This window comes from Anabrus simplex, chromosome 1 (assembly GCF_040414725.1).
Source record: "Anabrus simplex isolate iqAnaSimp1 chromosome 1, ASM4041472v1, whole genome shotgun sequence".
In the NCBI taxonomy this organism is placed as follows: Eukaryota; Metazoa; Arthropoda; class Insecta; order Orthoptera; family Tettigoniidae; genus Anabrus; species Anabrus simplex.
Genome location: NC_090265.1, coordinates 1,698,588,239 through 1,698,604,451, shown reverse-complemented (window position 1 = coordinate 1,698,604,451; position 16,213 = coordinate 1,698,588,239). Strand labels below are relative to the sequence as shown.

The 16,213-nt window shown below is 37.3% G+C and overlaps 1 protein-coding gene across 1 annotated transcript in view; it reads right to left on the bottom strand.

Annotated features, from left to right (window-relative positions):
- The window catches only part of LOC136863856 (serine-protein kinase ATM), a 570,640-nt gene that overhangs the window by 364,524 nt on the left and 189,903 nt on the right, over positions 1 to 16,213 (bottom strand). Inside the window, exons 16-19 of the mRNA XM_068226546.1 lie at positions 10,672 to 10,922; positions 10,479 to 10,583; positions 8,308 to 8,672; positions 5,817 to 6,285 (exon numbers count right to left, since the gene is read on the bottom strand). Coding sequence (XP_068082647.1) covers positions 5,817 to 6,285; positions 8,308 to 8,672; positions 10,479 to 10,583; positions 10,672 to 10,922 — 1,190 coding nt within the window. The remainder of the gene's footprint in view (positions 1 to 5,816; positions 6,286 to 8,307; positions 8,673 to 10,478; positions 10,584 to 10,671; positions 10,923 to 16,213) is intronic.

Sequence of the window (16,213 nt, the reverse complement as noted above, 5' to 3'; positions counted from 1 at the left end):
TGTTGTTTGTAGAGAAGGCTACCTTGGTATTGTGTTTCTTGAATAAGTTGGTGATTTCGTAAATCTTCGGGTTATTAAAGGTGAATTTTACATATCCTTTTTCTTTTTCTGAATGCTGTTTAAGTTTAATTTGTTGTTGGTATTTGCATTTAGTGATGATTTTATTGATGAATTTCAAACTGAAACCATTATGTAGAGCCTGTTGACGAATGAAAGAAAGTTCCTTTTTTCTGTCTGTTTCTGTTAGCGGAATTTCAAAGGCTCTGTTGACGAAACTATAATAAGCTGATTTCTTTTGCATGTACACGAACATTCCTATTAAGAACACCATTGAGATTATAAAGACGAATTTATTAATTCACAAACGTATCAGTATACCTGAAATAGAAAACTTCATTACTATCTTGGAATTCGTTTTGAACCACAATTTCTTCGCTTTTAATAATAAAATATATCAGCAAGATGGACTTCCAATGGGAGCACCGGCTTCTGGAATTTTAGCTAATATTTACCTCGACTTTTTGGAACACACTCAGATAGCAGGTCACATTAAAGGACTCGATCTCTGGCTTCGATATGTTGATGATACCTATGCCATAATTAACAAGGAAATAAATGATAGTCACAATATCCTTAATACTTTGAATAATTTAGACCCAAACATAAAATTTACAGCTGAAGAAGAAGAGAAAGGCATACTCAATTTTCTGGATATCCAAACAATTCGTAAAGACAACCATTTCCAATTTAAAATATACAGGAAACCCACTTTTACCTCGACTACAATCAAAAGTGATTCTTTACATCCCATCTCGCAAAAGAAATCAGCTTATTATAGTGCATGCACATCCATAGGACTGTCACAACATGTAAAACGATTTGTCACTTCACACAATGATCTTCCATTGTTCCAGAGTCAATAGTCAATGTGATTTGCGCAACTATAATATGCGGCAAGCGTTCAGTTTAGCAATCCCTCATTTAAGGGCCACAGCTTGCCCATGGAATCCAAGTGCACACACATCGAATGGTATGAGTAGGCTACTGCGATCACTTCTAGATGGCAATCGAAATTCTGTGACCACAGTTTCTGACAAAGTTTGCAGGTTTGACTACACCACATGCTGAAGGCTTCAACAGCCCCTATCTGTTAACTGTTTTGGTTTACCTGATCAAGGTGGGAGTTTTAGAACTTCCTGGAGTTTCATATTCACCAATACTTCACTCACTGCTGAATTGGTACCAGAAAACTCATAGATGGGATAACAGAATCAGTGGCCACAGATAATTATGCCCCTTTCAGCCTCTCTGAGGTTTCATCGCATGTCCATTTTGACCACTGTACCTAGTAAACATTTCTATCAAGTGCTCACAGCCTTATACACGCTAACGACATGCTTGAGTGACATGGGATCAGTTTACATCATTTTCAGGGTGTGGCCGATCATTAATGGCAATGTAGTGTACATACAACTGTCTAATGTCAGCATTTTACATGTAGACAAAGGTCCTACAGGTAAACTTTCTTTCACCTCTCTTTCAAAATTCTGTATCTGCAGTTCTGTTTACTGGCATCCCCCTCAGGTGTACAAACCACTTCAGTCTTGATCCCTGGATCTTGTTGAGAAAAGAATCTCTTACTCCCACTCTTCTCTAATCTTCTCATTCCCAGTCTTCTGTACCATAGTGCAAAGAAATTTCAATTCAAGTGCCTGGGGTTTATCCCAGTGTAGAAAGCCAAGAATAACGCCCGAGAGGATCCGTCGTGCTGACCACCCGACACCTCGTAATCTGCAGGCCTTCAGGCTGAGCAGCGATCGCTTGGTAGGCCATGGCCCCTCAGGGCTGTTGCGCCACGGGGGGGGGGCTGGTGTTTATAATTATCCCTGCTGGTAAGTACGGTTTCATGGCTGTATGTAAGAATTGGTGTATAATAAAACTTGTAGAGTGTCATCTTTGTTTTCAGAGGTACTTGTTCACCGAGGGTAAGAGAAGTAGAGGGAGATCAAGACGACGATGGTTAGACTCGGTTTCTAACGATTTAAAGATAAGAGGTATAGAATTAAATGAGGCCTCAACACTAGTTGCAAATCGAGGATTGTGGCGACGTTTAGTAAATTCTCAGAGGCTTGCAGACTGAACGCTGAAAGGCATAGCAGTCTATAATGATAATGTATGTATGTATGTATGTATGTGGTTTCCCTTAGCCATTGGCAGTCCCCTGCCTCACTGCAAGGCAGCAGCTGATGAATTTATGTGTTATTTCATTTATTATTTATTTCATACCACCAACAGAGATGTTTCTCCAATTACAGGCAGCTTAGTCACTATGCATTAATTATTAAAAATAGCAAATGTTAGAAAGAACTTAATATCTAAAAATAAAAATATACAATATTATTAACAAGTAGAGTAGCAAACGGAATTTACAGCACATTAATACTTTTTCAAGTTTTAATATACTTAATATCTAAAAATTAATAAAAAAGTAGACTTTGTCAGGTTCGAAGTGGACTTTTGACCTAAATTACTTAATATCTAAAAATGAATTAAAAAGTAGAAATACAGAAACATAAAATAAATTAGGAATTAGTATCTACAAAAGAAATAACTCCAATCTTAGACAGGCTCCAGTTAAAGAAACTGACATATAAAAAGAAAATTATGGAAAGTAACGCATGAAATATGTGTGTTTGGTAAGAGATGAGTTGTGGCAATCAGTATGAACAGCACATTAAATCTAAAGTACAAATAGATGTTAGTAATGACAATTTGTTTGCAGTTTTCCCTACATTTTCTTTATCTATATTTAAATTATATGAATTTAAATAAAATAAAACACTACAATGAAATACAAATTAAGCAAAAAGTAAGTATAAATATAGTACATATATACACCTATACGATAAACCTTCAGAAATAGTGAACTGAACTCAAAGTGCCCAGCATAGTGTGACCATTACTTTAACTGTGTGCCTTCTTCAATAATTTTACATAATAATTGTATCTAACAGCAAAGTCTAGATCAAGATCAGGAAATTTATGAACTGTGACGTTATAAGTAGTGCACATTCTGAACAGTAGTGAGCTTCAATAAAATAGTTTTAGAGATCGGAAGAAACAAGAGATGCCTGTGTCTTAAACTTCCTTTCTGGGTATTGAACGAGAATTGTAGAAAGTAACTGTTATCTACCACATTATTGATAACTCTATGGAGGTATTTTTGATCATTTATTATACGTCTGTTTAATAATGAAGTGAAGTTAAATTCTTTCAGGAGATCTTTATAGTGAATTATGCCGCTAGGAACAAACCTGTTATATTTTTTAAAGTAAAGATAATGTAAGAAACGTTTTTGAACTTTCTCCACATGGTTTTGATAAGATTTATAAACAGGAGACCATATTACCGACGCGTACTCAAGTTTGGACCTCACAAGTGTGTTGAACAAAAGTGTGAGGGCTTGGATATTATTCAGGTCTCTAGTGTGTCGGATTAAGAAGCCCAGTTTTTTGTAGGCATCATTAATTGTGTCATAAATTTGTGGGTTAAATGACAAATTGTTTGTGATGCGTACTCCTAGATCATTAATTGAATTAACCTGCATCAGTAATTTATTGTACACGTGTTCTTTAGGGAATTTTCTGTGTGTAATTTTCATGAAGCAACATTTCTTTATATTGAAATATAAATTATTTTCTATACTCCATTCGTCTAATTGATTTAAATCACTTTGTAGTTTTTCGATGTCTCCATCACATTTTATTTCTTTGTAAAGCTTTACATCAACCGCATATAAAAGGCAGTTTGAAAACTTAACCTTAGATGGGAGATCGTTGACATAAACAGCAACGGGCCCAGGTTTGAACCCTATGGAACACCAGAATAGACAGAAAAATGTCTGAATTACAACTGCGATATGCTACATATTGTTGCCTGTCTCTAAGGTAGGATGAAATCAGTGATAGCATTGGTGAAGTCATTTCAAATTCAGAGAGCTTTTTCAATAAAATATCGTGATCAATTTTGTCAAAGGCTTTCGAAAAATCCAAGTAAATTACATCAACATTTTCCTGCCTATGTAGAACATTAAAAGAATACTGCACAAAATTAACAAGATTGCTTACTGTTGATCTACCAGGCATAAAGCCATGCTGATATTCACTTATAGCCCTCTTTACATGAGCGAAAATACGACAATATAAAATTTGTTCTACGATTTTGCACGGAGCGCATAAAATACAGACAGGTCGATAATTCTCAATCATCTTATTGTCCCCAGATTTAAAGATTGGACAAACTCTCGATATTTTCCAGGCTTTAGGAAATGTCTGCTTCTTAAGTATCAAATTATACAGTCTCAGAAGAGGAATGAGTAACACTTCAGAACACGCTTTTAGGATGTAGGGAGGTATCCCATCAGGGCCACATGATTTTTTGGACTTTAATTTCATAATAGCTGCTTTATATTCACTTGTGGTTATAAATTCTACTCCTAGGGAATTGTTTACCAGTAATCGCGGTATATCTGGAATAGCATAAGAAGGTGGAGAAGAAGAGTATACAGATTTAAAGAATGTTGCAAAACCACTGGAAATACATTGACTATTATCTAACGTAATATTATTAAGTTTCATACTCTGTAAGGGTGGATCTTTTTGAGTTCGCTTATTTTTAATAAAATTCCAGGATGATTTAGTATCTTTCGTGATGTTGTTTTGAATTTCAGAGATATAACGATTGTACGCTTTGTTGATTAAGGTTTTAACATATTTCCTGAGTTGTTTATATATATGTTTACTGTGATCAGAAAATTTTTGTCGTCTTCTATGCAATTCTTTCAACTTAATATTATGGATTATTTCCCCAGTAAACCAAACTGGGTATTTCATTCTCGAAAAAAAAAAAAAAAAAAAAAAATGCTCTTTCGGGGACCGTGGCTTCAAATACAGAATTTATTTTCACGTAAAAATGTTCTACTGCTTCATCTACATCTTCAATTTTTTCCAACTCAGACCAGTCCGTTTCTCGAAACATGTTATATACACCAAGAAAATTTGCTTTCTGAAAACCATACGCTATAGTACGAATTTGTTTTATTCGATCACGTTCACCTCTTGGTTCTAGAAGAATTGTAAGTGCAGGGTGGTGTGGATCTTCTAGGACTAATGGCTATTGCTCTCTGCTCACAGTTACACCACTTACATTAGTTAAAACGAGATCAAGAGTTCTATCATTAATATTCAAAACATTATTGAGAGATTTCAATTGATACAGAGACATAAAATTAGCTAGGGACTTGTATGCAATTCCACCATTTAACATATCATAATCTGAACTAACTATTAATGGTAGGTTGAAATCGCCTACAAGTACGATATCCTGGCTTTGAAGTTTTTCATTAGTTTCAAATAAATTATAAAATGTTAAGTATGTTTCTATATCACTGGCAGGTGGAAAGTATACAGATACAATGTAGTATGTATGATGGTGCAACACTATTTTAACACATACTGCCTCAATATCCTTAAATTTTAAATCTAGTTGCTGTGACGTAATCTCCTGATTGACAGCAATAAGTACCACCCCTCTATCTCTACGATATACATTATACCTATTATCTAAGAGTTCACTATTGCTGACGTCACTACTTAACCATGTCTCGGAAATTAACAATACATCATGTTCTGAATCGGTACTATTTAAGCAAAATTCATTTAGTTTGGTATTGAGTCCTCTCACATTCTGATAATAAATAGAAATTATATTAGAGTCCATTATGAGTTTGAGAGATAAGTCATTTTAGTTCAACTTACTGACATCTTCAAGTGTTTTCAGGTTATACACGTACTGGTCCTCTTCCCGCTTGCGAAGCTTTATGTTGCCTGGCGGATCAACCCACAAATACGCGTAGTTCTTCTCATTCTTCAGTCTGCGCGCTTGTCCAAGAATCTTCTCACGATAAGGAGTTAAGTTCTGGTTTATGTAGATTATTCCATTACTTGGAAAGCCAAGCTGGGATGCGTTCAGATTCCTCTTCACTTTACGTCTCCGAATAAAATTTTCCCTATCTGTTCTCCGCACAAACTTCACAATGATTCCCGCTGTAGACTGATGGGGTTGTCTCTTTAATCTGTGGCAGGCATCGATCATTATGTTGTTCACTTCAATGTCCAATGCTTGACCTAACACCTTCACTAATTCCAGCGTGTCTTCTGTTTTCATTTCAGGAATTCCATGAATTTCAATGGAATTCTTCCTACCATACTGGTCTAAATCGTCAAGCTGCAATGTTACATTGTTAAGCTGCGTTTTAAGTTGAAGGTTCTCCTCTTTCAGTTTGTCAATGTTTTCTAAGCACATCGCTATTTCTTTTGATTGTTGCTTAATTAGCTCCGCGGCGGTGTCAAGTTTCTCATGAGTTAATTCTTAACTCTTGCCCAGTTCCCGTTCGGTTTCCCTGTTCTTTATTTTCACGTTCTCTAGTTCAGTCTTTACACTTTTTATCTCTGTTTTAACTTTCACTACTTCATTCTTCAATTCAGTTAGTAGTTGGTAGATATCACTAACAGATGGTGCCTGCGCTTTATCACCAATGGCTACAACCTGACATGTCTTACACTTCCATAACCGTCCCTCCGATTCTATTATGTCCACATCCTGTTCTGTTAAATCAACACATTTGCTGTGGTACCAACCCTGACATGCTCTGCACTTAATTTTCTGTGAACTACTCCGTTTGCCAATAGTTTTACCACATTTTACACATGAATTCATAGCGGAGAATTTGCGAAACGGTGGATCGATAGTTCAACGACGATAGTACTCCCTTAGTTTGATATTGTCTGTTGGTAACAGTGCATTTACTACTCTTTGTTTATATCTAACCTACACAATCCGTACTGACTTTATTTGGAATTTTACTGTTCTTTCAGAATTTCGATCCACACGTATTTATCAGTCTGATAGTAGAATGCTAATTGTTAAAAGTACATACCTTTCTAGTTGCATACACAAGGTATGACACACTAAAATTACACAATTTGAGGGAGCTTCACCGCCACACAACTTCCTACAACCACGCCATCACCATCCCACACAAAGGTCTCATCTTATCCAACCTTCTAAGGGAAAACTCCTCTGCTTGCAGGTAATGGTTTTCCCTTAGTTTGCCTGGTTTGGTATCGGCCGCCAGACCCTCGGCCAGAAAGTCGCATATAGTACCGTCTACTGTTGCATACGGTAGCAGAATATATTCTGACCCGATTTTTAAAATATTTTTAGACAATGAGACAGCAGCGTAATACCATCGTTGTTGGTGTATGTACATTTCCTTCCTTTCTTGAACAGAGGTACAATTATGCACTTCTTCCAGTCCTCTGGGATGGTGTTTTCCTGCCATATCATGTTGCCGTATCTCCGTTCAGCGCCATGTCATGGTCTTGAAAACACTAAGACCATAGAGGGGTTATAATTATTCCCCACTTCAGTATATGAACAGTGTCATTTTAATTATGTGTTACTCAATCTTATATTTATGTAGCTGAAGATGTCCCATAAAGGGATGAAACATGTCCTATAATTTTAAATATGCTTTGTTAACTTAGCGATCTAAAACGTCACAAATCGTATTGAAAAGGTGGTTCTAATACATCTTTCAAGAATGAAAATCCACTGCCTGTTTCCAGTCATTCGACCAGGTCAGGAACAGAATGACTGAAGCCCCATCTAGTGGCAAGGATAGGAATTTTGCCGGCTGCTTAAGCCTGTCGCACTCCTCTGGAGGCAATGATTAATGACTGACACAGGAAATGATACTGGAGAGTGTTGCCGGAATGAAAGATGACAGGGAAAACCACAGGAAAACCTGTCCCGCCTCTGTTTTGTCCAGTAGAAATCTCACATGGAGTGACCGGGATTTGAACCACAGAACCCACCGGTGAGAGGCCAGCACACTGCCGTCTGAGCCATGGAGGTTCTCTACAGTCTATACACTTTGTAAATAAGTGGTAGCTAATGTGTAACAAACTGACAACTCCCGACTATATCCCCATTTACTGTTTCTGGGGCTGCGATATCCTCTTTGTCAAATCTCTAGCCTGTAACCAGGCTGTACAGCACCTTCATGTTTGCTTTACTATCTTCTAGTAGTTTCTGAATAAATTCACTCCAGTACTTCTCCTTCTCTTCCTGCGCAATTCTTTTTACTTCTAATCTCTTATTTTGGTATTCTTGGTCTAGCTTTTGTTTTTTTCCATCTCTCCGTTCACTGTTGTCACTCTTTCTGGCTCATTCAACATCACTCACTTTGTTGGCCTTATTCTGTTTTTCTATCGCCTCCTTCACTATCATTCTTTCATTCATTACTTGCATGCTTGTTCTTCTGCACACTTCTTTTGCTCTACTAATGAAACTAGTTTTAAAATTATTCCATTCCACATCATTACAGCTGGATTCTGACATTGGTAACTTGCTTTTGATCATTTCTTGGAACTTGTGTTTACAGTCCTCTTCTTGCAGCCTCCAGTCTTTAATACTTGGTATCCTCTTCCTGGTCATTGTCTTCTGAACTTGGATTCCTGTCAGGTCAGCCACCAGAAGCTTATAGTTGCTATCAAGACATTCACTAGGAATAGCTTTCACATTTCGCACTCGTTCTCCACGCCTCAGATCTGTTATTACCTAATCTATTACTGACTTATAGTTACCATAGTACTGTACTATTTTATGACTTTCCTTCTTCTGGAACCATGTGTTCTTTATCAGCAAGTTATTCCTTAAGCACTGATAAAGTAGAAGTTCTCCTTCCGTGTTTGTTGTTCCATATCTGAAAGGCTACATAATCCCTTCATATCCAGTAGTATCTATTCCCATCTGGGCATTACAGTCACCTGGTTATAGGTTATTCTCATTTATACTGTCCTCAAGTTGTTGGAGGAAGTCCAGCTCTTCTTCTTCACTGAAACCTTGCTGAGGGGCATAGACCTAATTTCAAACACACCTTCACTTTAATGAATCCTCTCAATAATGAAAGTAACATAATCAAAATACAATGTCCTTGTGAAGAACAAAGCCAACTTCATTTCTTGCTTATATCCTGTTTCCGCAACAGTACAGTTTTTTTATTATTTTTTTTAAAGGGGCTTTACGTCGCCCCGACACAGATAGGTCTTATGGAAACGATGGGATAGGAAAGGCCTAGGAGTTGGAAGGAAGCGGCCGTGGCCTTAATTAAGGTACAGCCCCAGCATTTGCCTGGTGTGAAAATGGGAAACCACGGAAAACCATCTTCAGGGCTGCCGACAGTGGGATTCGAACCTACTATCTCCCGGATGCAAGCTCACAGCCGCACGCCTCTATGCGCACGGACAGTACAGTTTGCATCCATCATTCAGTAGTTTTGTGTTGCATCCTTTCCACTTCAACTCACTTCGATCCGACTTGTTAATGTGACTACGCTTCATCATATCAGTTCTTTCGTTACATTTTCCAGTCAGCATTAATAAGTTTAAGGTAGCAACTCTGAGGCTGGCTTTTCTGCTATTTTGTCTCCCTCTGGTGTTTCTTCATATACTGTTTGGATGAGCTTCGGACTCATTAGAGTCCTCATTATTTCCAAAGGTACTCGAAGTTTGGTCTTCAGTTGACCTAATTTTTGTTCCGAGGCTTGTTCCTTAGCTGAAAGCAATTTGCACAGTACTCTTCCAGCTGACTTGCTGGGTCTATCGCTGAAGAGGATTCTTCTTTCAGAGTTTTTCTTCCTTAGCCTTTAGCAGTTCCCTGCCACATCAGCAAGGCAGCAGTTTGTTTATGAATTTAAGAGTCATTTCCTACACAAAGGCTTCATCAAACCTCCTAAAAGGAACTCTTCCGCCCATAGCCATTGGTTCACCTTAGGTTGTTAGGTTTGGTATTGGCCACCCAACCCTCAGCCAGACAGTCGCAGGTCATACTGTGTACTGTCACATACGGTAGCAGGATTTCTCCTGACCTGAGTTCTTTTATTGTCTCCTGCAAAAATGTCTTAACAAGATTTTACTGTAACAAGATAAACACAATGACAGGTCAGCATTGAAAGATGGAGTACATATAAACACAAAAGGTCAAGGATAATCTCCACATTTTCATACACTGCCATCTTTAAACAGATGAATTGTCTCCTCAACAATCCCAAATTTTCTATATCTATTTCTTCTTACCCCCTAACAAGCTCATTTCTGCTTCCCAATTCCATCAGGAGGGTATAATACATCAACACGCATTTAGGGGCCATCTGGACAGATCTTCAGTCTTGATGAGTGAAGAGCAAGATAAGAAGAAAACCGGATAAACACAGGAAAAGGAAACAGATGAACATGAATACAGGTGGTAAAAGAGTAGGAACACAAGATAAACACAGGTGCCTATCTGGTTGGAACTGAATTTAGGCCTCCATACAAACAATTTCACTATGGAGAGTTTGCAGTAATAAATCATACCATTGGTAACAGTAATATCATCTACTCTCGTAGAACATTTATTGGTATGATGAACTCCTGTCCTTTCAGTTTTCTGGCTGAAGCTCATGCCCAAATCAACATCATCTACAAGAGAACAGAAAAGAAAACATGTTTAAAAAAAATATATAATGCTGTTGAACAAGAAAGAGCATTAAATTCTTTAAATACCTACCATCACCAGCATCTTCCTCGGCAGTTAGCCTAGTTTTAGCCATCTTGAAAAGTCCAAGGAGCAGTTCTTGAGATATCATTTCCCGAAGCGCTATAGACACAGTCTTGTGATAACTGGGCATGAACAGTTCTTTTAATTTATTTACGAGAATATTTGCAGTAGACAAATATGATTTGTGTCTAATGTTCTCTATCACTCCTACAATATAGACTGAAACATGGCCGAGAATATTACGTAGGTTCTCCGCAAAACTGAAAAAAAAAGTCATATTGGTGAAACAATTTAGGAAAGTGGACTCTAAACAAAAACCAATGAAATTAGATGTAAAAAGATGAAAACTGCATATCAACTAACCCAAAATATCTATAGCAAAACATGTATCCCCAAGCACACAAAACTAAACATTAAAATACAGTCATTAAGCCAGAATGTCTTTATGGATCAGAGACGCTAATTTTAAATAGGAAAGCAGATGAGTAAAACATTGAGAAAAAGGAACACAAAATCATAAGAAAATTTCTAGGCCCAAAACTCACCGATGGACAATACCAACTTAAAGGCAGATAGAAAATCAAACAATATACAAATATTCACAGTGACATTAACAAACGCAGGCTAAGATTCTAAGGACATATTAAAAGAATGCACCCAGACAGACTTACGAAACAAACAGTTGAATTCTATGAAAACAGGAGTAAAGCTAAAACAGACACAATGAAATGGATTGACAAAATCAGAACTGATTTGAAACAGGTAGGAATTACACCAGCACATGTCCAAAACAGGGTAATCTTCAGATCCAAAATTCACAAATGGCAAGTTGACCAAGAAGAAAGACCAAAGAAGAAGACTGGAACAACCTGGTCTGAAGACAGAAAGGAAGCCCACAGTAAAAGAATGAAAGAAGTATGGGCATAAAGGAAGGCAAATGCACGCCTCTAAGTATCTTGCGTAGTCCTAATGGGCTTATTTGCATGAATATAATAATAATGTGTATAATTTAGGTTTCCCCTCGTCCTAATTTTTATGTATACTGCTACTGACACAAATACAGAAAAAAGTATGACAAATAACATAATGACATCTCAGCGCTTGGTGGAGATGTAATGGGAAGGGGAAGGAGGAGTGTGGGTTCACAGGTATGCCTTCCTCTTGAACCTAATTCCTGCCTGACACTGATACTGTCACCGAGCTATCATGCCCACACATGTAATTCAATAACCTGCCACTTGTCAAAAGGAGAAAATACATACATTTTTCACGTAATCACTGATGTCAAAAGTTAAGGACTTAATGTTTTATCTGTACTGACATGTAATCAGAAATATAGATATGAGGTTATCCACCTTTCAATAAACTATAAGTAAAATGAGAGATTTTAGATCATTTCACTGTTTAAGAGACTGATTTCAACCCAACCAGGGGTCATCCTTTGCCTTACAATTCTAAATATCGGCAAGTTATAAAATGTATGTACAAATCATTAAAATCCCTTACTGTATACATTATCACAAGACATAAAACACACATTAAAATATATAACGACAAAATAGAACAAACTTAAACCACCAGACGTGAAATTTAAATAAAAGTTTTGGTAAACTGAACACTTCTAAACAAGTTCTGTTGGACTGGAAGTCTGAAGTGTGCCACTCACTTCGCATTAATCCTGTATATCCCATTTGTTGATAATACCAGTTTACACAAAGTTAAAATTTTATCTTTTTAAATAATGTTTTAAAATGTTGGCCGAAGTTATGTGATTAATTAGAAGTCGTCAGCGGTTATTAAAGAGAACCATATAATATACGGGCATTACCCTGTGATCAAGGTTCTTAAAAAATATAAGTTGTAGGCTAACCGCTTTAGGTTTTGTTTTTGTTTTTTACGCCACACCGACACAAATAGGTCTTATGGCAGCGATCGGACAGAAAAGGGCTAGGAGTGGGAAGGAAGCAGCTGTGGCCTTAATTAAGGTATAGCCCCAGCATTTTCGTGGTATAAAAAATGAGAAACCATGAAAAGACATCTCCACACTTATGTGAGTGCAGCTATTAAGCTCATTTTTAAGAAGCTTTCATCATGGGATAATATCCATGTAATTATGGTTCTCTCTTATAATCGCTGGTGACTTTTAATTAACCCCATAACTTCATATAACATTTTTAAACATTAAGAAGATAAAGTTTTAACTTTATGTAAACTGATACTGTCAACAAATGGGACACACGCAGGGAATAAACGTGAACTGAGTGACACACTTCAGACTTCCAGTCCAACAGAACTTGTTTACAAGTGGTCAATTTACCAAAACTTTTATTTGAATTTCACATCTGGTGGTTTAAGTGTCTTCTATTTTGTCTATTTAGAGTTTAAAAATTTTCATCTTGGATCCGTATTGAACTGAGAATAACAACGTTTGGAAGAAACATATTGGTCCACCTTTTTCAATAGAAAACAATTTGTTGTTTAGATTAAATTACAACAATTATTTATTCAATACTAGTTTCAACGCTGTTTGGCATCATCTTCAGTCGAACATAGATCATAGAAATTGGCAATCATATAAAAATTACATTTACACAATATAAAATACTTTCCAACAATACATTTAAAATAATTACTGAATAAAATGACTAGAATATTTATCTTCTTTTCAGCAAGTTTAAGACTTGCGGGTTGAATACAATAAGTTAAGAAGACATATCATCTTCAGTCGAACATAGATAATATTACAACATTACATTTAAAATAATTCCTGAATAAAATGACAAGAATATTTTCTTCTTTTTAGCAAGTTTAAGACTTGCAGGTCGAATACAATAAGTTAAGAAGACATATAATGAGTTTATTTCTGCCAAACTGGGATCTTGAGAGCCCTGGGTTCGACTTTTGTCACACTTAATATCTGATAAAAACAGTTTGATTTTAAGACATGTCCACTTTGTACAGAGTAAGGATAGTAGTTCTGTGAGTAATGAAATCAATCTTGATGGACACAGTTAACAACAGTTGCTTGTGTCTGATTCCATTTTCTTATTACTGCAGCATGTCAAATGAGGTGGAATAGAGAAGTAAAACTTAAAAGGTCCACCTTTTAAGTTTTACTTCTCTGTTATTCTCAGTTCAATACGGACACAACACGAAATTCTTAAATTTAAATGAGGTGGAAATGTGTTATGAGTGAAGTCCATGAGATGCTAAAAGAATGGTATTTCCCAGTTCAATGCGGGACCTTGGACGGTTGTTGAATAGCACGAAGTGTGGAGAGAGACTGTGCGTTATAACACAAAAAGAATCTGGATTTGTCCAAAAACACTATCTGCTGCCATTCCTATCTCCAGTGACATCGTTCCATACACCGTTGCAGTCTAGCATGTTTATGCACATTAGTCAAAGGTATATGGAGAAGTGGACGACGCGCCGGTAACCCAGATCGTAATAAACGGCAACAGACTGTCACTCCTGATAGTGTACAATGTGTTACACTGTTCCACTGTTGTGCCAGAGCTGCAGAGGACGCAGATCTGTCCTGCAATGCAATTCGGATGAGGTGTCGAACTTCTCAGGGGGGCGGGTCTGGGACCAAGGGAGATGTTCAATAAATTTCCAATATCTTTGAAATCATTTAGGAAAAGGATAGGAAAACAACAGATAGGGAATCTGTCACCTGGGCGACTGCCCTAAATGCAGATCAGTATTGATTGATTGATTGATTGATTCGTGCAACCAGACCCGTCTTGTCGTGTTCTATGGCCTTCTGTGAACCACTCTGTACACACCCGTTGCACTGCCGACACACTTTGTACCATACGAGCAGCAATTTCTCGGATGGATGCATCACGTTCTCTCATGCGAATAATGGCGCCCTCTTTCAAACTCACTCATTTGAAGGTACGGTTCTTGCATACGTCTGCAAGTCATCGTGCTAGTCTGCTAAGTCACACTGATCCATTACCTTCGGTTTATAGTGACGAGAGCCACTGGCACATTTTACCAGTCGGTGGTGGCGCACCGAGATATCAATGTGGACCTTGAACCTGAGAGCTGACATGGCTCAAATGCTAACCATTTCTTCAGAACATACTAATGCACATGTCCTGGGAATATGAACTTCCTATCTCTAGTCTTCTCAGGTGTCCTGGTTTTTATGAACATGAATGTACACTGTATAGCTAATGTTTAAGAATTATAAGGCTGAAGATGACTCCTGGTTCGGTTGAAATCGGTCCCTTAAATAGTGAAATGATCTGAAATCTCTTTTCATTTTACTTATAGTGTACTGAAAGGTGGATAACCTCATACCTATTCTTCTAATCACTGACAGGATTGATTACTATACATTTTTCTCCTTTTAATATTATAACAATCACACATCCTGGCAGTGGCGTGCACTGAACACCATCTACCCCAGCGCTGCTGGGGCAAATAACTTTGTATTAACTTATTATTCCTTCGAATGCTTTTTATAACGTTTAAAAAACTGCGAACATCTAAGCCAAGCCAAGTACAGCTGTCTTGACAATCCGCTCACACAACCGTGAGCTGGGTTTCCTTGCCGGTGCGAAAGAGAGCTACCCCAGCGAAATTTAAATTGCTTGGATGACGCATGCACTTGAAACTTCCCTTGTCCTGGGAGCGGGGTGGGGCTGTGGGCCCACCCCGACAGCAATTTACGACGACAGGCCAGCTAGATTAGGTAAGGCATGTTAGTTTTAATACTTGACACTGGAAGTGTTCAGCTCCACACGCTAGAGGCTACAAGAAAAATGTCAACATGTTAACAGTATAGCCACTTGCACATCGTCTTGCTAATAAAACTAGAGCCAGTTGAAATCAATTGTAATACAGAAGAATATATTTTATTTTTGGATTTCGGAATGTATAAAGCTTTTTCGAGCAATTCATTGATGGCATATGTAGAATATGTTTCCCGATAGCCACAGAAAAATATTTAGGTTGCCCAGTATGAACATAGAGTTAAGTGCGAAGTAAAATAATTATGTATTTGGTTGTCTGCGACGGTGGTATGTAGTGAATTTTTGTAGTGTTCGTCTTGGAACCTCGCAAGTCCTATGACATTCTTCATTTATATAAAATGTGTTACACATCGCCACGAATATTTTCCCACATTTGTCATACCCTCAATAAGCAAGTGAAACTATAAAATTTCGTTGATGGTAAAATACCAGTTAAATTTTACTGATTCAGTTTAGGTTAGGCTTTTTAAGTTAAAAACAAATAGTCCCAGTGTATTGTTGTGAAAACCATGACTGTATTATCACGAAAAGACACCGGGTGAAACTGTAAGTACATTGTTTAAAATCTGCTATAGATCAAGTTATGATGGTGTCATCGCTGCCGTGAATATCAATTTGGAAATATGTGTGAGTGTGTGGTTGAAAATATTCTTTAAGACCTTTCTCAGGTAGACCTTTCCACGAAATATGCAGCCTTATAAAATTGTAAGGTTGACTTTACAGAGGTGGGGGCTACGAATGCTTACATTAAAAAAAAACCATTTTTGTAGCTGGGGTAACAA